The sequence below is a fragment of the Balaenoptera ricei genome, chromosome 21, assembly GCF_028023285.1.
Source record: "Balaenoptera ricei isolate mBalRic1 chromosome 21, mBalRic1.hap2, whole genome shotgun sequence".
Classification (NCBI taxonomy): domain Eukaryota; kingdom Metazoa; phylum Chordata; class Mammalia; order Artiodactyla; family Balaenopteridae; genus Balaenoptera; species Balaenoptera ricei.
Window position 1 is genome coordinate 35,225,761 of NC_082659.1, and position 22,310 is coordinate 35,248,070.

General features: G+C 49.3%; 1 protein-coding gene across 8 annotated transcripts in view; it reads right to left on the reverse strand.

Moving 5' to 3' along the window:
- The window catches only part of CSGALNACT1 (chondroitin sulfate N-acetylgalactosaminyltransferase 1), a 336,764-nt gene that overhangs the window by 26,787 nt on the left and 287,667 nt on the right, over nt 1-22,310 (reverse strand). For all 8 annotated transcript variants that reach the window (XM_059909680.1, XM_059909681.1, XM_059909682.1 and 5 more), the window contains 2 exons: nt 14,179-14,395; nt 912-1,013 (listed from right to left, as the gene is read on the reverse strand). In XM_059909680.1, coding sequence (XP_059765663.1) covers nt 912-1,013; nt 14,179-14,395 — 319 coding nt within the window. The remainder of the gene's footprint in view (nt 1-911; nt 1,014-14,178; nt 14,396-22,310) is intronic.

Sequence of the window (22,310 nt, forward strand, 5' to 3'; positions counted from 1 at the left end):
AGCCTGAAAATAAATACAAAAAGTGCACTCAATCTCGGCATCTTATCCTTTGACTGTCATCCTATTACCATTTACCAATGACTCAAAACAGAGGGACTTGTTTATATTCAGACCATACGGACCTACTCAGACGACTTCTGCCCCCAGTACCTCTGACCACCCTCCAAGCTGCACCTATGGAGGAACCACCCACCTCGTCGTTCACCTGCAGCTTGCGAACCAGAGGGAGCGGGCAGTACTGCCAGCTTCCTCACTAGTAGAAAATGCCTCAGATATGTACTCATTAAATACATGCTTGTTCATTTCTTCTGGTAAGAAAAAGCCCTCTCTTCTGCTTTTGAATACATTTAATCTCCCACGTAACTGATGAGCGAGGTAAAAATCCAGAGCCCTCGGTCCAAAAGTGCTGGTTAAACAGCTTCTGTTAATCTAGGGTCCCTACCCAGCATCACTGGCCCCTGAGCTCTCAAAATGCAGAATGAGTGACAGTCAGAAGGGTGAGGCCATTTGCTAAGCGGATGAGAGCGAACCTTGACGAGCAGGGACTGAGAAGGAGCTCCCTGCGCGGCTGTGCTCCCCAAGTCCACCCCTGCCACGTGCAGTCCCCAAACCTGCTGTGTCACGTGGGGGCCGGAGGAGCCCTGCCCCCGACCCTGGGTGCTCTGGGCAGTTGTCTCCACTGTCCGAGTTGACACCCCTCACAATGAGGGCGGGTGTGAGGCAGGTGGTCCCCAGGAAGGATGGCGCAGAACTCCCACCCCCGACACCACCACACGCAAAAGGCCAGCCCATCACTCTCCCGGGTTGGGTCGCCCACAGTGAAAGGGACATAAAACGGCTTGCATGAGCTCAGGTATCTCCTCCCGTGTTCAGGTTCCAGACTCCCCACCATGGCTCCACATCAGACTTACTTGGAAGTGTTTTCAAGTATTCCTTTGACCTCATTCATTTCTTCTTTTCCAAAGTAAACGACGGTGAGATGAACTCTCCCATCCTGCTGGATGCACATCTCCCTAGAAAACAAAACATGGATGTCTGGTCCTGTGTTCACAGCAACAGGCAAAGCTGAAACAAATACCTATTCTGTAAAGTGCAAAAGGGTCCTGGGAGGGAACTGGGCTGCCAGGAGAGCAGAGAGGGGACAGGACATTCTGGCTGGCTCTTGCCATCACCTGTATTCCTGTTTCTCTTACCACGAAAACCATGAAATTTAAACATGCAGATCTGGTCAATGAAAACTCAGATGCAAGAGACCACAGGCTCAACCTGCCTCAGGTCCAGCCCATCGGGGCCTGGATCCAGTGTCTAGAACGGCCCTGGGTCCGTACCCTTCTCTGCCAGAAAAATTCTACAAAGTACAGAAAACACAAAGCCCAAGGTACAGATGAGAACACTGAAGTCAAGCGAGGGTGAGACTGGATTCCTCGTCCTTGCCTTTTCTCGTGTGTGCAACACAGTCTTAGAGACTGAACGAGCAAAGATAAAAAGACATCTATTTGTTTAGGACCCTAGAAACCCTGGGGACACCCAGTGTCATGGCTGTGTGGAGGGGCGATAGCCCAGAGCATAGCTGCTGTACCTCACCCTCCCTAGGCAGATTCCTTCACTGCTCCTCCCTGTGGCTGACGGTCCCAGGCGCCCGGCACACACACGCCAGGCTCCCGGCAGCCCTCCTGGGCAGGGCCAGGCCTACACCTGCCTTCCCCACCAAAGCATATCTGTTATTTGCCCGTGCCCTGTCCTCTGCTGAGGGTTTACTTCATATACATGTGTGTACCATGTGCGTAATGTTTGTTGATGTGTGTATATGGATGTATATATAAATATGTGTGTATAAAAATGTGTTTATGTGTAAAACGTATGTGTGTACAGATATGTACGTGTGTGTGTCATTTTAGCAGATTTCTGAAAGCAAATGAATGGAACGATTCTACTGGCAGGATGGTACTTGTGATACGCTGATACTTTGCATGCCCTCCCATTTCATTCCTTTTATCGCTGTGTTGCAACTTCCCTGAACCCCTGACAACAATCCATGTCAGAGTCTTTCAGAGTCTCCGAGCTCTAACTGCAGAGGCCAATTTATGCAGTGATTTTCATCGTGACATCAAGAAGGAGGGACTGCCTACCTGGGGTTGCTGGGAAGATCAGAGAAGATACGGTTCCTGCACTCAAAAACCTTACTTGAGAAATAAATGAGCTCAAATGAAATCATCAGACACATCGTGGCGTTGATAAAAGTTCACAGAATTCAGAAAGCACGGCCAAGCCTGTGGGCTGGATGGCTGGAGCCCTGAAGGATGGGCCGGGTTTAGGATGGCAGAGAGGAGGAGGAGAGAATCCAGAGGGAAGAAGTACTGGGGAAGATTCTACTGACCCTGGGCAGAGGCACCAGGGCTCACCTGGTCAGAGGCTTGGCTGGGAGAATTCTCTCTCTTTCCAGAGGAAGGAAGGGAAGAGCTGATTCTAAAAGCAGATGGAGGATGGGGCTCCAAGAAGGAGACAAGGGACCAGGAATGGGGCCAGGTGCTATTCTTGTTTCAAAACTGAGTGCTCCCCCAGCCTCAGCCCTGCAGACAGAGCTACCACCCACCGAGCACAAAATTCCCTGTACATAAAAGATCCCTTCTGCAAACCTGCCAGATGACGCTGTAACTTCCTTTGCCAGGGCAGAATAAAAGCCCACACACAGCATCAAGTGCCCGAAAAACTATGCTTTAAAAGTGTGGGCAGTTGGACAAATCCATCCCAGAATCAGCAGAGGGTCATCCGCTGAGCCTGAATAAAAAGCATTCTTGTTTTTTCTAGTAACATCTTCGTTGGCATTTTAAAATCCATCAAAGGACTTCCTGTTTTCAAGGAATAAAACAGAGACACACTGGACCTTTACTTTTCATTCACCAGCTCAGGCTTCCCGAAAAGGCAAAGCAGAGTTTGTTCTGAGGGCCACCTCCAGGGCCCTTTCCATTTATTCATTTATTCCTTCCTTCCTTCCTTCACCAAACAATAAATCTTAAAAAATGAGTAGGCCGTTTCTACCCTTGAGTAGTTCTCCATCTGATTGGAGATTGCATGATTAAAGCTATCTACACTGCAGACAACACACACTGCCGGAGAGAAACACCATCACCAAATGTCTGATGATCTTGTAACTTTCATATTTTTCAAAACAGTTCTCACTGGACTCCATCCCCAGAAAGATGTGTAAGAAAGAGTGTGCATGTCGGTGACTGTGGGCACAGAGATGTGTGTTCTGGTGTAATTATCTGTACCTGGACCCACACTGCCTAGGTCCTTGGAGCCAACTCAGGTGCCCTGCTAGCTCGTCTCTATAACAGCAGGGTGGCGGTGTTTGGGACGAACCTCAGGGAACCCAACTTCCTAAGAACCCTCTGGGAAGCTCTTTGGTTCACCCGGCTCCACTGCTTTAGCTCCGCACTGGACTTTCTTCCACCTTAACCTGGAAGCCTAAAAATTCTGTTTCTATGTCACCAAGACCTTATCTTTTAGGACTTCAGAGAGGAAACAACAGTTCCTTCTCACCCAGGATATTGTAACACAGAGTATAGAGACTAAATAAGGTATCTTTTCAGCCAGAAAACATGGATCACAGCCACTTAAACACCTATATTTTTATTTCCCAAGAGGCTGAGAGCACGTCACAGTCTCTGAGTTCTGCTACTAATCTGTACAACCACACCGTGGAAAGAGACCCTTGACTGTCATTCATACCCTACCTGGACAGGTAAGAAAAGGGGTTCCAATGTCCTGCCTACCTAGGCATGCAGCCCAATTTCCCTCAGGACCAGCCCAGTATTGGTACCTCAGGTTTCCTTGGCAAGGGTGAGGGATGCGCCCAGGACGCCTCACGGCTCTGGTCCTACCACTCAGGACCCCAGCACAAAGCTGGGTAGTGGGCATGGCCAAGTGGAGGACAGATGCTGCTGGCAGAGAGCATGGCAGCAGCAAAGCCCCTCGGCATCCGTGAGGACCAGCGATGCTGTTCTTGTGAGAAGCACTGAGTTTGCACCACGCAGCTGACCTGGCAGTTAGCGGAGGCTGAAGTGTGTCTGACCTTGTGTGAGACCTCCCTGGGAAGTCGGACAAAGACCAGAGGGCACAGGAGGCTGAACATCTCGCCACAGAAGGTGGGAGAGAGCAGGAAAACCATGTTTCTCATAGTTAGGGGCCCTGTTCTTACACCCTGGGCTGAGTGGCCTGCGGAAACACGGTTTCAATGACAAACATTATTGAGTCCCTTTGTTGTGTGATGCGTAATTCTCACTGGAGTAAGATTTTAAAAGAATCATCGTGTACGGCCCTGTAGGGGGACCATCCAGGTTTGCCTGGGATTCTCCAGGGTTTAGCACTGAAAGCCCACATCCCAGGAAATACCTCAAAGCAAACTGGGACAACTGGTCACCCTTCCTGCATCAGGGACTTGACAGGAAGGAATGGGCACCTGAAGAGCACAGGACAAGGCGGGACAGAATAACGGCAGTAACAGGTCTAATGAGCCAGGGGAGAGTGGCGGAGACGTGACTCATTTCTGATGGGTGATGGGGACGGGTACCAAGGTCAAGGCAGTATCCAGGCCGGGCCTGGACAGGTGAGTAGACGCCACGCAGGTGGAGAGGACCAGGGAAAGGGCTCTCCTGGCTGAGAAGGCGCAGATGCAAGGAAATCATGTCCCGATTCTTCTCTCAGTCAGTCTGCTACTCAGGTATATCAGGTATGAGAAGAAACCCTGTTTAGGCTTTAATTACGTCCCATGCAAATGAAATAACACATAACAGCCTGTCAGGCTACCATCTCTCCCTTTGGTCGTCGAGGACACCAGGAAGAAATGTGCTCAGGCACAAAGGGACGGAGGAGGGAACAGAGAGCGGTGGGGGCCTGTCATCATCAGGCTTTAGAAAATGATGTTCTTCTTTTGCTTTGGTGGGTTCTCCCCGCTCCTGCACCCCATGCTGAAGTGACACACAACTCCTGGACACCGTTATCTGACAAGCTGAGATGTGAGCGTGAACAGTGACCCTCAACCAAGCCATCGGGACCTGCTCTCCTGGTTGCGCGTTTCAGAACAGCAAATGGGACCATTGCCAACTGACCATTTCCTTCTCTTGAACAGATGTTTCTACATAATCTGTGGCTCAAATGAAGTGAAAAACATCTTTTATTAGGCCTCACAGAGAAACTTTTATGGAAATAAGGTGAATGATGCAGATTCGCGTTTCTCAAACATGTAAACCATAAAACCTTCCTGGGTGCAACACTGGGGTCTGAGCAGAGAAGAGGCTGCCTGAGGAAAGCTATGGAGCGAGGCAGGGATGGAGGACGGCACTGGGAAAGGTAAGCTAGCTTTCCTTCTGGGAAACACAACGAAGACCGAGCACCTCCTGGATCGCAGCCTGCGGGTGCGGCCCTGCACACCGCACGGCAGGGCTCAGCTGGTCCGCTGCACACAGGCCGGCTGAGCCCACGCTGCAGCCCCACGTCAGTCTCAGAGAGTCCACAGTCGCTGTTTTTTAAAGATCCAGAAGTGTCCACAGAAACATCTTAACGGCGCTAAGCAGGAAAAGGATTTTAAAAATTGCTGAAGAAAATTCAAGTAAAAGATGTCCCTGATACTACCTTTAAATGTCATAAATGCCGAGGGAGGGACCAAGAGAAGTGTCAGAGGAAGGAGAAAGGGACAGATTAAAACAGAAATAACCAGCAAAGTCTGAGAAGACCCACAGCAACATGGAAAAGGGTTCTCAGTCCAGCTGGAAGGAGTCAGAATAAAAATCAAGCAAATTTGGAATGAATTGAGAAAGATCTTTGAAAATCACAAAAAATCATTTCCATAAAAATCCTTTTTTTCTAGGAGAGGCTCAGAGACAAAGACACTAAGACCATCTATAGTTTTGTTACCGTGAGGTTCCTCCTGCTACTGCGAACAAAGTACACAATAAAACAATAGATGAGCTTAAAACCGATAAGCCAGATGCCAAGGGAAACTGAGCAGCCAAAAAGCAAATGTGAGAATAGCTTCAAGAAAGGCAGAATGAGGGGTTTAAAAAAGAGAGGAGGAGGAGGGGGAGGTGGGTTTAAGGCAACACACCATTGGGCAAAGGGGACTGAATCTGAAGCAAATTCTCCTGGGGGCACCCCCTCTACTCCTGGCCATGCATAAAGCCGTCCTGGGAGGGGAAATGGCATGTGGAGCCTGCGAGGCTCATCCAGGGATCAGGACCACCAGAGAGCAAGGGAGGAAGAGGCTGCTGGAGCAAAGAGCCATCTTATCTCCATAGCAACAGTGGAGCCTGGAGCACGAAGGCCCCAAAGCAGCCCCACAGCAACTGACCAGAGGGTCCATACATCTCCTCAGGGCACATCCGGGTGTCATTGCCACTCAGGGAGGGGACAAGTTATGAGGAGCTTTAGCCTCCTAACTTCTTTTTTTTTTTTTAACATCTTTATTGGAGTATAATTGCTTTACAATGGTGTGTTAGTTTCTGCTTTATAACAAAGTGAATCAGCTATACATACACATACATCCCCATATCCCCTCCCTCTTGCGTCTCCCTCCCACCCTCCCTATCCCCCGCCTCTAGGTGGTCACAGAGCACCGAGCTGATCTCCCTGTGCTTCGCCTCCTAACTTCTTGTAAATCCCAGAACATCACCCATTCTTGCTCATGGCCTCTTAAATAAAGGCCCTTAGGGTCTAGGGCTAGGAAAATCTTCTCTCACACAACAAATAGCAGCTTCCTTTTCATTAACCACTGAGGCTGAAGGAAACTAGGCTTTCTTTTTCTCTCTCCCCCTTGCCTGCCAGGGGGTTCAGAGCTGGTGTTTCTGACACGTTGCACTGCTTCCCTCAGTCCCAGCGCCCAGGTGTACTTCACCCCTGTTCCACTCTGTTACTGTGTCCTTGTCCACTGACCTTTATAAAAATGGTTTTATGGAATTTGTATTTTTTATAAACACAAATAATTCTTAGGATTTGTTGAGATGGTTCTAATAATCATGAGAATAGAAGAGTAATCATAATAAATACCTTAGTCCATGAACTCCATAAACCCAGGAATCAATTTTGTCACGGGGGTCCACCCCACCCCAGACACAGTTCTGGACCAGGAAAGCTTGGTCCTTGGTCCTTGCAGATGGCACCCCATGCCCGGTCATCACCCCAAGTGAGCAATTTCTCAGATCCAGCCTTCCCCAGGGCTCTTTGTTGTCTTGTGACCAGGCCTGCTCTCTCTGGGTGATTCCAGGCTCTACATCGATTTCTTCTGTCCAAGAAGACATATTTGTTATAATGCTTAGCCATTTGGGTCTTTTCTAGCTGAATACTTAGCACACTGATACTGAAGTGGGAAATAAAAAACCTAACAACCAGCATCAGAGGTGAAAGGGACTCATGTGGACCAGTACTTTGATGTTATAGAAGATGCTAAAGCCCAGATGTATGAAGTGACTTGTAAAAGTCCTCAGCCAAATGGTGTCAGAGCAAAGGTTGTTTACATTTTAAAGGAGATGCACTGGGAGGATAATGTTTTAAATAAACTAACCTCAAGTGGTGATCATTGCAACCATGTACCCAGAAGAGTGGAAAATGGCAAAAATCTTGCCACCAACAAATGGCCGAAAAAAGAGATACAATCTGCCATAAACGTCACAAAGAGGAGGCCAAGGAAAGAAATGGAAGAGTCCACAGTAGCCTCGTGGTTCCAGCTCCACAAGTGCTGCAGAAGAGGGGCTGGAGGTGTGCAGCAGATGAGAAGGCTGGGGGACAGGGGCCCCAGCTCCGCGGCGTGGTCTCCACACAGGGACGGCCGCAGCAGGGTATCTGGTCCCTCCACATAGCATAGGAAGTGACGAAGGAAGCAGGGCCATCCTAATGATGCTCAGTGAACTAACCCCCGCAAAGAGGCAGGTGTGACAGGACCAGAGGGGAAAAGGCATCGCATTAAGTCAAGATCCTTCGTAAGAGCAGGAAGAGGAGCCGGGGCGAGGGGCACTGACAGCCAGACCCCTCCCCACCCACCCAGCAAATACAGGGCCAAAGCCTCATCTTTTTTCCCCATTTTTACCTGTGGGAGTGGAAAGAGCTGATGACAACTGGTGGGTAAGATGAGACAGGAAAACGAATGGGGGCCAATTCCCTCTGACGTTTTAGCCTCAGCCCTTAACAGAGGCCCCTGCTGGGAACCAAAGGATCCCCCCTCCGCCGTTTAGGACAAAGGTCCACCCACAACCAGGTAGAGTGAGGCTGGTACCACCACACGCCCGCCCCAAGGCCCGGAAGGGCTGCAGGAATCTGGAGCCTCTAAGAAAGGTGCACAAAGGCCAGCGGAGCTGTCTCCTCCTTCACCTGCTCTTCCAGACCACGAAGGACGTGAGGAGAACACAAAATATAGCTGGGAGTGTGACACAGTCCTCAGTCTGGGTGGGGGACAGCCGAGGACAACCCACCACTACAAATCAGAGCGGCAGAAAGCACGCCGCACACAAGAGGGATGAAGACAAACAGCAGACAGCCACATCTGAAGGACAACAGCAAAGTTAAAGGAAGAAAGAGAGGGCATTCAGAAAGCAACAGTGTTCAAACGCAAACGAAAAACCTAGTCTGAGAGAAACTATAACTCTAATTGAAGAAAACGTCTTACAAATGTTTCACACTTTCTTAATAAAAATGTGAATTCAATAAAAAAAGTTCAAAGAGGAAATGATAAAAATAACAGATTATGATTAAGAAGCACATTCTGTGCTCAGAAAAATAACATGATAACCAAAAGAAACAGAAGAAGTAAATTAGAAACAGCAAGGTACAGAATAGATGTATCTGAAAATCAAATTACTCACATAAAGGAAAGGCTTATGTGAAAGCAGATAAAAGACTAACACATTAAAAACTAGAGAGAAGCTAGTAAGTGGAGAAAACCTATGGAATGCACAACTGGGTCTGAGAAGCAGAGAAATCAAACCCAAAGCAGGAGAAGTACTCAAAATTAGAACACCAGAAAAAGTTCCCTGAAATGAAAGAATCCACAAAACAAACAAGGAAACTGAATTACAGGAGAGAGAACAACAGGCACTGAGCTGAGTGAGACATATCCTGATTAAGTGATCACGATTCACAACAAAGGAAGGCATTCTTCTGTCATTTTCAGGAGAGACAAAATAAAGCTGTCCTAACACTTCTCCACGGTATCATCAGATGCAGAAGAACCTCTACAAGGTCCTAAGGAAAGAAAGTGTATCCAAGAGTTTTAAGCCCAGCCACGTCATCCTTAAACTGTGCAGATAACAAGCAGACATTCTATTCTCAAGCACTCATGACCCTTCTTGAAGAAATGTCTTGACCATGAAATCCAGACAACCCAAGCCTCAGGAATGAAGAAGCCACTGTCGGAGGACAGCTGATGAATGCACTAAATCCACTTAACACACAGGAGCTGTGGTTACAACGCAAAGTGTAAGGGCTGCAAACCCTGATGAGGTAAAAATGATAGAGCAGTGATTTATGTCATAGAGTGTTCTACCTATGTTTTCCTCTAAGAGTTTGATAGTGTCTGGCCTTACATTTAGGTCTTTAATCCATTTTGAGTTTATTTTCGTCTGTGGTGTTAGGGAGTGTTCTAATTTCATACGTTTACATGTACCTGTCCAGTTTTCCCAGCACCACTTACTGAAGAGGCTGTCTTTTCTCCATTGTATATTCTTGCCTCCTTTATCAAAGATAAGGTGACCATATGTGCGTGGGTTTATCTCTGGGCTTTGTATCCTGTTCCATTGATCTATATTTCTGTTTTTGTGCCAGTACCACACTGTCTTGATTACTGTAGCTTTGTAGTATAGTCTGAAGTCAGGGAGCCTGATTCCTCCAGCTCCATTTTTCGTTCTCAAGATTGCTTTGGCTATTCGGGGTCTTTTGTGTTTCCATACAAATTGTGAAATTTTTTGTTCTAGTTCTGTGAAAAATGCCAGTGGTAGTTTGATAGGGATCGCACTAAATCTGTAGATTGCTTTGGGTAGTAGAGTCATTTTCACAATGTTGAAACTAAAAATAAAACTACCATACGACCCAGCAATCCCACTACTGGGCATATACCCTGAGAAAACCACAATTCAAAAAGAGTCATGTACCAAAATGTTCATTGCAGCTCTATTTACAATAGCCAGGACATGGAAGCAACCTAAGTGTCCATCCACAGATGAATGGATAAAGAAGATGTGGCACATATATACAATGGAATATTACTCAGCCATAAAAAGAAACGAAATTGAGTTATTTGTAGTGAGGTGGATGGACCTAGAGTCTGTCATACAGAGTGAAGTAAGTCAGAAAGAGAAAAACAAATACCGTATGCTAACACATATATATGGACTCTAAGAAAAAAAAAAAAAGGTCATGAAGAACCTAGTGGCAAGACGGGAATAAAGACACAGACCTACTAGAGAATGGACTTGAGGATATGGGGAGGGGGAAGGGTAAGCTGTGACAAAGTGAGAGAGCGGCATGGACATATATACACTACCAAGTGTAAAATAGATAGCTAGTGGGAAGCAGCCGCATAGCACAGGGAGATCAGCTCTGTGCTTTGTGACCACCTAGAGGGGTGGGATAGGGAGGGTGGGAGGGAGGGAGATGCAAGAGGGAAGAGATATGGGAACATATGTATATGTATAACTGATTCACTTTGTTATAAAGCAGAAACTAACACACCATTGTAAAGCAATTATACTCCAATAAAGATGTTAAAAAAAAAAGTACTTTAAAGGAAAAAAAAAATGATAGAGCAAATGGGGAGATGGGACCAGGAGAGCGAGAAAATATAACTGTGCTGCTCTCCTCTTCTTATTATAATTTTTCAACCAATGTAGTCTAAAACTAAAATATGGGGTAAAAGTACATAATGATTCCAATCTGTTCTGGTTTGTAAAGTCACTTTTTTAATTTTAGAGGGATCTTTTACAGCACAGAAACATTTTCTCAAAGATCAGCAATTTCTTCTGTTATACTTCAGATTCTCTTGTATAAATTTAAGTAAGGTAAAATTTAATTATTTAATTAAAAATAGAACATATGGCATGTCTCATGCTTAATTACATTTCAAGCATGTTATTTTTCTATCTGTGTAAATGCAAAGAAAGATGCCCAGAATGTTCAATTAATGTTAAAAATGGCTAATTTAGGGAAGCAGGGCCAAAAGTGAATTTTTAAATAATTTACTCCTGGTTGTGTTCTACTGTTTAAACATCTCATAATAGCCACGTGTCACTTTCATAAACTTAAAAGTCAGGTTTAAATTATAAAAGCAAAAAAATATATTTCGTTGAATTTTTAAAGAGAACATAAAAAAATGCTAACTATATAAAAATTTACAAAACAATATAAAAATTTATAAAACGGAGAGAATCCAAAAGAAGGAAATAAAAATCACTCATAGTTCCATATTCAGTGCTAACCACAGTTGACAGTTTCCACTCCTGGGATGGAAGGGACTTCACAAAGACAACATCAAATATTGAATAATTAGCCCCTTATATTTTCTCCCAATACTCTTATGGTCAATTTAATGGCATTTAAATATTTAATTGACCAGAGTTTACTTTGGGTTTTGGTGTGAAGTCAGAATTAAATCTTTTCTGCTGTTTGGTTAGTTGTCCTAAAGCCACGTTCTGAACAATCCATTCTCTGCTGGCCAACTTGAAATGCCACCTTTACCAAGTTCTGACCCGGAATTAAATACCCCAGGCTTGAGTACCCTCTATCATCCCAATTTTTCAGAGACCCCAACGTGCTCGGAAGCCCCTGGTCCACGGAGCAGACGCCCTTGTCAGCCTCTGCTCAAGCGCCTTCCATCTGGGAAGCCTTTCTTGGCCCACAGTCCTGGTCTCTATTTCTATTTCTGTGGGACTAAGATTCTTCTTTCCATGAAGCCAGGTTCCTCTTATCCCTCCATCTGGTCCAGTGTCCGGTGCACACACAGGCCCTCCTTGTCCCCAAGGAACCAGTCTCCCTGACCACCCTCTCCTGCCCACGTGCTACAGCGGGCATCTGAATAGTGACAGGCAAGAGAAAGGACCCCTGGATTTTTGTTTTTAAAACGTTAACTAGAATGACATTCATGTCACCACTTCCACTTTGGAGACTTGTAAAGGTTTTACTTTTTTCAACAATATTTCCCTTCCAATTTTATTCCTACTGTTAATTACTTGCCATCTTCGTGACACTAAGGCAATAATCAGTCATAATAATTAGTCATATGCACCCAAGAGAATCCTTCTTCCAGGCTCTGGAGTCCTGAAAGGAGGACTCGGCTGTGCCCTGAGCAGACAGCCCTCCGGCGGGGGCACCACCTCGCCAAGCTCAGCTCTCTAGTGACCGGCCTGTGTGCTAAAGCCAACCTCAGGGCCCTGCCCCAGGCTCCAGGCAGCTTCCTGGCTGAGGGAACTTTCTATAAACTTGTCCTGGGAACAGGCACACCGGCCGCTGGGAGTCAGGGTTTGCCTTCAGGCCTGGTACCCAGCCCTGGGTCCGTCCTCCCAGGATGGATGCTTCATTGGCCAGTGTAGTCGGCCAGTCTGAATAGAAGGCAGAGAGGGACACAGGCGCACCCAGGGGGACTGAAGGGAGCCAAAGCCACACAGCCACTTCAGTGCCGGAGCCAGAGTGGGATCGTGCGCCGGGGTGTTCTCCAAACTGGTGGGGGGTGGGTGTGGGAAGATCAGCCCAGCCAGCTCCGCAGGACGTCAAGCTGAAGGCCCAGCTCCCAAACCCCGAGAATACAAAGGCAGCCATTGCTTCAAAGACCACAACTAGACCCACTGGGTAGAAATTACAGGGAGGCAGACTTCAGGTGCAAGTAACAGCGAGCTTTCTACCCGGACCTGCAGCCCGCCCTGGCACACACACGCACACACCGCACACACACACAGCCGTATCAGGAGTGCCGCCGAGGGACTCTGAACTCGCGGAAGACCAGGCCAGAGGGCCCCCCAAAGACTCCTGGGTTCTGACCTTAAAATGTAGCTAGAAAACGGTTACTCTTTTTAGTTGGAGAAGATGTATTAAGGACCTATTTACAAAGCTTAATGATAGGGTGTAAGGAGGACACGGGGATGAGAGCAATATCCCCTCCTAGTGACTGCAGAGCTGTTATCATCTCCAGGCCTGAATATGCCAGTGGAGAAGGTTCTGGAAGCTGGAATGAGACCATCTTGAGAGGAGCTGTCACCTTTGCTTGAAGGACACGTTCAGACTGAGGTTACAAGACAGAAAGGGACCCAGATACATAAGTGCTGGGCTTCATTTACTCCCATCTCTGAAGCCTGGCCAGAAACGGGTTACTCTTCAAACGTGTGCATTATCCAGAATTTTGAGAAGCCTCAACTACACCATTATACTGAGCCTTACTGGCTTTTAATAAAGTGAATTTAATGATAAAAGATTAAAAGTAAGTTTGATCTTCCGATATTTATCATTAGGCACACATGACGTTCTATCTTTAAAATAAGCCGGCTAAGTCAGCTAGCCGACTGACCTCAAGCAGCGTGTGAGTGTCGTCCACAAGAGTGTAAGATCCGACACCACACCGTCAGGAGCTCGAAGACACGTGTAAAAACTACACACCGCATCAGAACATAAAACCCGCTTAAGTCTTCTTGAGTAGCTACAAATATGAGTGCTGGGAGACTTCTCGGCATAATTTTCCATGTAATCTCTGAGGAGACACAGGTTAAAATAAAAAAGACTCTGACTGAATGCATTCCAGCCGCTGCCAGGGCAGGACACCGAAGGAAGCCAGGCTGCAGCCGAGCACACAGGTCCACGGCCACGCGGGTGCCGGCCTTTCGGAGGCTGGGAGGGGCCCAGTCCAGTGAGGGGACAGCACGGCCTCGTGGTCCCCCAACCTGAGCCCCAACTGCAGTCAGAATGGAACCCAGCAGGCGTGACCCTACAGATCCTGATGAAAGCCCAGTCTTCCTAACCTTCGCTTCTAAAGGTAAATCCGCTTATCTGGCAGCTTGCTATTGGCTTTAGGGAAAGGCAGATACAAGGATAAACTTCACAGGAAGAAAACAGAGTCGAACAGGGAGAGACAGGGGCCTTCGTGCTGGGCAGGGACCAGGGAGGGACGGGACGCGCCGTCAGCGTTTCACACACACGTGCCGACAGGCCCACCTGAAATTCTGCATGAACTGCCGGAACTTGTCCACCCTCCTGGCCAGTGGGACGATGACATTGACCAGCGTGCCGGCCATGTTCAGCTCCTCCTTCTTCACCTTCATGATGGGGCCAAACGGTCGGAACAAGACAAGGCGTCTGAACTCGTGCTTGTGGTCCCCTCTGAACGTGAGCTCGTACAAAGTGCCTTTATCCTTTTCTGTGCGGTAGATGCCTGTTAACAGACACAAGGAGAGACAGTTCTAAAAATTAACCGTGGCTGTTGAGTGTTTTTAATAGCCAAGAGCTAGCACAAAATGCCTTACTTTAAAAAATTAAGATTAAATCTCCACACCTAATACTTATTAGAAAACTCAAAATGCTCCCATTTAAATCACAAAAGAAATGAAAATACCATCAATTTAAAAATCGGTTATGAAGACCTAAAAAAAACACACAGCAAAAAGTTTGTAACGTTGGATACAAAGCTGCATTTATACTATTCAGAGGCATTTAAAAAAGGACTGTAAGGAAGTATGTCAAAATAAGACTGGCTGTGCTGTGGAGCAGGGTTATGTGTTTTTTTTCTTTTCTGCTATTTATCTACATTTCTGCAATATGATAAGATACATACTTTAATATTATATTTAAGAAGTGTGTTAAAACGATCTCTGAGAAACGACAGCCATTTCAGATGAAGTGACCACAGTGGTCCATTCGGGGCACTGGGAGCCACTCGGGCCGGTCCCATGGGTCTTGTGGCCCCATGGAAGCTTCTGGAAGCTTCCGGAAGCACTAAAGCAGATGGCATGTACAGTACCAGCACAGCGGCAGGTGCACGTCTTACATAACTTCCCCTCCGGGAAGCAGCACAGCCAGCGCCGCAGAGCCAGCCTACTTGGGGCGACGATGGGCCCCCCAAGTGTCGCCGTCACTGGAACTCCACCGTCTCATTGCCGGGCGAACCGTGTGACCCAGCATTTCGCTCAACCATGGGATGAGGCTCCGCAGGCCTGACCGGAAGGAACTTCCCCGCCTCGCGAGCCAACCATCCCCTGGGGCCTAAGTTCCACACCTCCCCGTGTCACTGGGCTTGTGGGCGCTTTCCTACCGGCAGAAAAACCCATCCAGTTCAACAAATCACCAGAGAAGCGTCCTCGTCTCTCTTCTCTTGACTGGCCAGGTTTTCTCTTCCTCGTCCTCCCTTCCTCTGAGCCCCTACTTTGGCTGGGACGCACGCTGGGCTCTGAGTAGCTACAAAGGCGACTCCACAGAAGGCATCCTCCCGGGCTCGCCGGTTTCCAGGCCTCTCCGAGCCCTTCTCTTTCTGTCCTCACCCCCCCTCCTCTCTTCTGTGGGGACCACAAACGCCTCTGTTCTTCGCCTTCCAGGAGCTGTTCACCCCACACCCCCGGCCCTGCGGCCTCTCTGATCTCCCTCCAGGGCCGCAGAGAGGAGCCTGGGCTGCGAATCTTGCAGGGGGTCTCACCTCCCACCGCCCAGAGGTTCACACGCACAGCCCGACGCCGGCGGCTCGGGGACTCGGGGACCTGGGCGCAGGGCTACGAGGATGGGGCGGAGCTCCCTCCTGAAGCCTCCTGGGCTCCCCAGTGCAGGTCGGGGAAGCTGAGAGAAGGTCTGCCGAGCTCCTGCTGGGACGGGGTCCCAGTATCCCCACCGGGACCACTCGTGGGAGACGGGAGGGCACTTCTCACGAGGCTCGGAGGGTGTCTCTGAAAACGGGAAGTGGTTCCCTTCGAAGCCTGTTCACCCCTTCAGGCAACTGGTCCTCGCAGAGGACACGGGCTCTTCCCACCTCTGCTGCCCAGAGCAGCTGGGCCACCACAGCTCCCAGGGGCCCAGGTGGGGTGGGGCTGAGTCAGGAAGCGGTCGGCTCAGTAACAGCATCTCTGCTGGACGGAAACACAGCTGTGACCCGGGGCCAGCAAGTACCCCTGCTCTCCACGGCAACCCCCGTGCAAGGCTGCTACAGCTGAACCTGCAGATGACAAGTACGCGGGCCGGGATGGCTTCTCGGAATTGGAGTCATTTTCTTTCTCAGCACCAGGATCAGAATCATTAACTTTTTAAAATCTAAATCCACAGATTTGAAGATGCAGGTATGCACCTGTCTCAAGAGATGGGCGTCCATTTATAAAGAACCAGAGAACGTAGCAGTTCTTACTAATAATGATTCCTACAACCATGCCTGTGGGGAGCGGCGCCAGCATCCCGGGGGACAGGAGCGGCCTGCGTTCCTGGTTCCCGACACACCCTCCCCCCACCCCTCCGGGGCCACCAGGAGCCAGTGGACCAGGCTGATCTCACCCACAACTCCAGCTGCTCTGTCGGCCTCACCCGCATCCTGTGCCTTGAAACAGCTATTACATCAACAACTTTTTAGCATGTTTCCCCCTACTCTGCCTAATTCAATTCATCATGTCTTATAAACCTGATTTTACATCCCTTAATGCCATCTATTTTAAATAGTTACTTAAAGCTCTCTTGCAGCCTGTGTCCACCACACCCACAGGTACGTCCCCCCACCCCAGTCTCCTTATGACGTAAGGACAGCACCTAAACAAAGCCCGCGCCTCCTGGAAACCTTGAGGGGTGGAAACTCGGAGAGTCTCCCTCCGAGGGAAAGGGAGCAGAGGCACCGCGGCAGGATGGGGTTTTCAGCCGACGAGCTGCATGCACGATGGCAAAGGCAAAGCAAGCTGGCCACGCGAATACCTCCCTAGTCATATTTTATAGGGCAGTATTATTCTTATCCACTATGCAAATTAAAGATCAAAATGAGGACTCTGGAGCTGGCTGAGAGCTTAGTTGAACACCTTTTCCCGCTTTCCGCCACTAGGTGCCGAGCTTCCTGTGAGTTTGCTGTTTCTGCTCCCCGTGCAGGCAGACCCGTGCTTGTCCTGCTCTCCTCCAGGGGTCCAGGCCCCAGGACCAACAACTAGATGCGGACACCTCCGGGAATCCAAGATACAGCTCCCCGGTCTGCTGCAGATGTCTGCTCCTTCAGTAGGCGAGGAGCTTACCAGATGCGGACGTGACCCCCTCCATCCTGCCTTCCACTTACGGACCTCAGAAATCATGACGCCGAAGGTCCTCGCCCTCACTCAGGACGAGCGGACGTGGTTGTGGCCAGTGCTGCACTGCTGAGCCCAGAGGTGTCTCCACTTTCAGCCCCGCCTTTCCTACCTTCCCGCATGGAGCCCAGGTCCGCCAGCTGGATACCTGCTGCCTCTGACACCCCTGCCCCACTTCCAGGGCCCGGCCCATCCTGCACATACCCTGGGGCCCTTAGCTTCCTATAGCATCACTCTACGCCTGCTCTGCCCCAGCTCAGAAGCCCCCCAGCTTCCCACAGCCCAGAGAGCAAAGCACCAATACTACAGCCAAGCCTTCAAACCCTCCCTTATCTGGCTCCAAACTCCTGTCCTAATTGCAGGTCCTGCCCCTGCCTCACGTGAAATTGGGTTTACGTCGAGCATATACAACTACTCTTCCCCCTGGAGAAATTGGAACCGAAAGTGCAACGCTGGTGGGAATGTAAAACGGTGCAGCTGTGGAAAAGAGCCTGGCAGTTCTCTTAAAAGTTAAACACAGAATTATAATCTGACCCAGGCATTGCACTTCTGGGTGTGCACCCAAAAGAGCTGAAAACAGACTTGAACAGACACTTGTACACACATGTTCACAGCGGCATCATTCACAGCAGCCAAACGTGGCAACAACTCAAACCTCCACGAACAGGTGAATGGATGGACAAAGCGTGGTCTATACATGCAACGGAATATTACTCAGCCTTAAAGAGGAATGACATTCAGACACGTGCTACAGCATGGATGGACCCGAAAACGCGAGCTAAGTGGAGTCAGCTAGACAGAAAAGGACAGAGACTGTATGACCCCCCTCGTACGAGGAGTCTAAAGCAGTCAAACTCACAGAGACAGGCAGTAGACTGGGACTCACCAGAGGCTGGGGCAGGGGGAGGGGACTTAGTGTTTATTGGGCACGGAGTTTCAGTCCGACATAATGAAAAAGTTCTAGAAATGCGTGGGGATGACAGTTACACACAATGTGAGTGTACTTAATGCCAATGAACTGTACACCTAAAAATGGTTAAAATAGGGAATTTCCTGGTGGTCCAGTGGTTAGGACTCCGTGCTCTCACTGCGGAGGGCGTGGGTTCAATCCTTGGCTGAGGAATTAAGATCCCATAAGCTGCACAGTGTGGCCAAAAAAAGCCTAAAGTGGTGAATTTTACGTTATGTATATTTTACCACAATAACTGCTGTCCTGTGAAAAGGCCTGGCACTTTCTCAAGACACAGGTCCCCACCGGTCCCCCCTCACCCCTTCTAAACAGTACCCTCCTCCCCTGGGAAGATTCCCAGACTTTCTCAATCCCAAGTGATCGCTCACTCCTCCAGACACGCGGATCTGAGAGCTTACACACCTCTGCGTGGAGCTGCTCTCCTGGCCCGTGACACATGTGCCCCCGGACATGGTCTAGTCCAGCCTCTCATTTTACAGACGAGCACACCGAGACCCAGGGAAGCTGTTTCCTCCCTCGAGGTCGCCTTCCGTACCCAACACGAACCCCTCAGAGCAAAGGAAGAAGCAGGAACGTGGGCAGCAGCGTCTGAGAAGTCAGACAAACAACATAAGGTCTGTGGTAAAAACCACGGTTCACAGCTCCTTTACCCTCAGATAACCCTTACAAGCCCCCTTGGAGCTTTTCTCTTTCTTTTACACATAGCTCTAACAGCTGCTAAATAACAATGATCTGAGTTCAGACTCTACAACACATTAAAAGTAGTAAATTTTGAAAAGGGGGGGATTTTCATGAAAAAAAATTATTTCCAGAAAAAGGAGAGTATATGCAGAGAGAAAAGGTGTAACAGGCAGAAATGCTGACAGTAGTAAGTAGTGACAGGTCACCTCCTAACAGCAGGGGGGAGACAGAATGTTATTATTTTGTTTTAATTTAACAGAAATGTCTGGGATCATCTAATATAAAGAAAAAAAAATACTCCACCTATGTAAACTGCCTTTGAAGACACCACTGTAGGAGCCTAATCTCCTTAGTCTGTTCAGAAAGAGAAACTGGGACATACCTGAGAAAGATTTTATTTCACAACGGTAATTTTCTACTATTGTGGTGCTTCAGTTATCTAAAGAATTCCACTTTGATGAAACGTCTCACTCCCAGGCCACGTGGGATAACAAGACATCATCACAGTGCCATCTGTTGTCGGCTCTATTTTCTTAGGGAAAGTAGCAGACACTTGACATTTGCAAAAGACTGCCATGAATCCCCAGATGCTCAGAGACTACAATGTAGATAATTCTCCCCATAAAGACAGTGAAAAGTAACCACTTTACAGCTTTCCTCCTCTGCCAGGTTATGGGACGCCTGCACACACCTTGTTTCTCCTGCATCACGGGGCATCAGCTCACAGCCGCTTCTGCACTCGTCCTGACTCAGGTTCATCACCATTAACTTTCACTAAACATTCCTTTTGATAAGAAACGGCTGCACCGACTGATGTCCTTGCTGAAACAATTCATGAATCCCCTTTCTTATTCCTATTTATTGCATTTGTTCATGCTGTAGATCCATGCAGACAAACTCAACACTTGGTTCTTTTTTTTTTTTTAATTATTTTTATTTATTTATTTTTGGCTGCGTTGGGTCTTCGTTGCTGCGTGCGGGCTTTCTCTAGGTGCAGCGAGCGGGGTCTACTCTTCACTGCGGTACGCGGGCTTCTCATTGCGGTGGCTTCTCTTGTTGCGGAGCACGGGCTCCAACACTTGGTTCTTAATCCATCAAGAATTTCTAAGAACCTCACTTACTGAGGGCTCCCCCTTACTTCATCACTAATACTGGCAGTTGACTTTCTTTTCAGAGCCATCTTTTCCCCACAAAGCTACATATCAACTCCATGAAGACAATCATGTATCTGATACTAAGTGGGAAGCGAAGACATGTTATGATCCCAGCGCAGCAGTGGGCTGGGCTCCTCACCAGGTGTACCACCAGCCACGCACAATTCATAGTCACATGACATGGTTATTTTTATCGTTATTGATTTTCCTTATGGGTATCATTCACCATGGACTGTGTTCTCCATTAGAGATATAACGAGAGATGTGATTTAAAAAAAAAATCACTGTGGGGACTTCCCTGGTGGCACAGTGGTTGAGAATCCACCTGCCAATGCAGAGGACACGAGTTCGAGCCCTGGTCCGGGAAGATCCCACATGCCACGGAGCCACTAAGCCCGTGCGCCACAACTACTGAGCCCGCATGCCGCAACTACTGAAGCCCACGTGCCTAGAGCCCGTGCTGTGCAACAAGAGAAGCCACCGCAACGAGAAGCCCGCGCACCGCAACGAAGAGTAGCCCCCACTCGCCACAACTAGAGAAAGCCCACATGCAGCAGCGAAGACCCAGTGCAGCCAAAAATAAATTGAAGATTAAAAAAGAAAATCACTGTGCTCTCAGAATTCACATTCTAGAGAGAAGGCAGACAGGTAAACCAAAGAGGCACATATAACATGCGAAGCACCTGAGAGTCTGCCCACGGTGCAGGGAGCAGAAAGGAGGGCGTCTCCACCTGCTGAGGGTGTGGACAGGCTGACAGACGATATTTCACCAGAACTGGAGACTGGGCGTTTGCCAAGACTACAAAATCAGAGAGAACATTCCACGGAAAGATAACAAAGATACTGAACAAACAAAACCAACTTGTTATGTTTGGCAAACTTGCAGCAGCTCAGCCCGGCTGGGGCACAGGAGGCAGGTGCAGGAGGTGAAGCTGGACAGCGAGGTGGGGCACAGCACGCTGGCCACCAGGGCCTCCTCGGGAGCAAACTCCCCCCAAGCGCAGGGGAGAGGCGAGGTGGCTTTAGCGCCGTCGCCTGACAGCGGTGTGGATGGAGCACAGGGGGTGAGATCAGAGCAATGAGGGAAGAAGCCCTGTGACTCAGCAGGAAACTGAGACAGTGCCAGTGAGAGGAGGGCAAGTGGCAAAGGCTGGAGAGAACCGGTTAGAGGTGAGAGGGCAGTCGAGGGGAGTGAGCTGCAGGTGAGGCGAGGCCTATGAGTTAAACTCTGAAATGCTGACTTGAGGAGCTTGTGTCTGAAGCTCAGCAGACAGGCCCTTTTCAGACAGAGTGAGATGCCCCAGCGTTTGGGGGGGCTGTGGAAGTGTGGTGGGTGAGAAGAGGGGCCCCGGAGGCAGGTGCTACGTAGCCAGCAGGGAGGCTGCCAGGTCAGGCGCAGGACGGGGCGGCGGGGAGCTCACGGTGGGCCAGGGCAGCTCAGCGCCCGCTGCTGCGTCAAGGTCAAGTACGATGAGGATGGGGCAGCCCACTGGATGGCAAGCGGCCCAACGCCTTCCGGCCATGACGTTCCCGGAAGCGACAGGGTCTGGAGCAAATCTGAAAGAGGGTGAGAGGTCGAGTGGCAGGAGCGAGCTAGGTGAGGAAAGCATCTTGCTTCTGTTTCCTGGAAGTTGTCAAGTTCCTTCCTGCGCCAGGACCTTTGCCCTTTCCTCCGCCTCTGCCTGGGATGCCTCCCCAGGCTGGGCACCGCCGGATCCTTCCCCCCTTGTAGGTCTCGACCCAGATGCACCTCTTCCAAGAGGCCGTCTCCCGCCCCCCTCGGTCCCCTCTTCCACGCGCCCTCTTCTAGTGCCGTCGCCGCCCGTTACCTGAGGGTGTTCACCCTCCTCGCCCCTGCGCCCCCCCATAGCTGAGCTCCACGGGAGCCAGAGCTCTGCTTCTGCAGCACAGAAGGCGGGTGGGATGGGGAGGTGCTGGGTAAGAAGGGGCGGACCCAGCAGAGTGGCAGCCAGAGGAACTCAGAGGGTTGAAAAGTCCTTCATGAAGGACTTGAAAAATAGGAGAAAGAACAAGTCCGTCTCGCGCTGAGAGGAAGACGCAAACAGAAATAGACCACGAGGCTACACGGATGGAAGGAGGGGGTGGGGTGGGGTCCCACGGGTGGGGTGGGGGTGGGGTGGGGTCCCACGGGTGGGGTGGGGTCCCACCCAGGGAAGGACCAGGTCTGGGACAGAGAGGGGGCAACCTACCCCCCAGCACAGGGCAGGAGGCCAGCGGGGTGCGGACCAC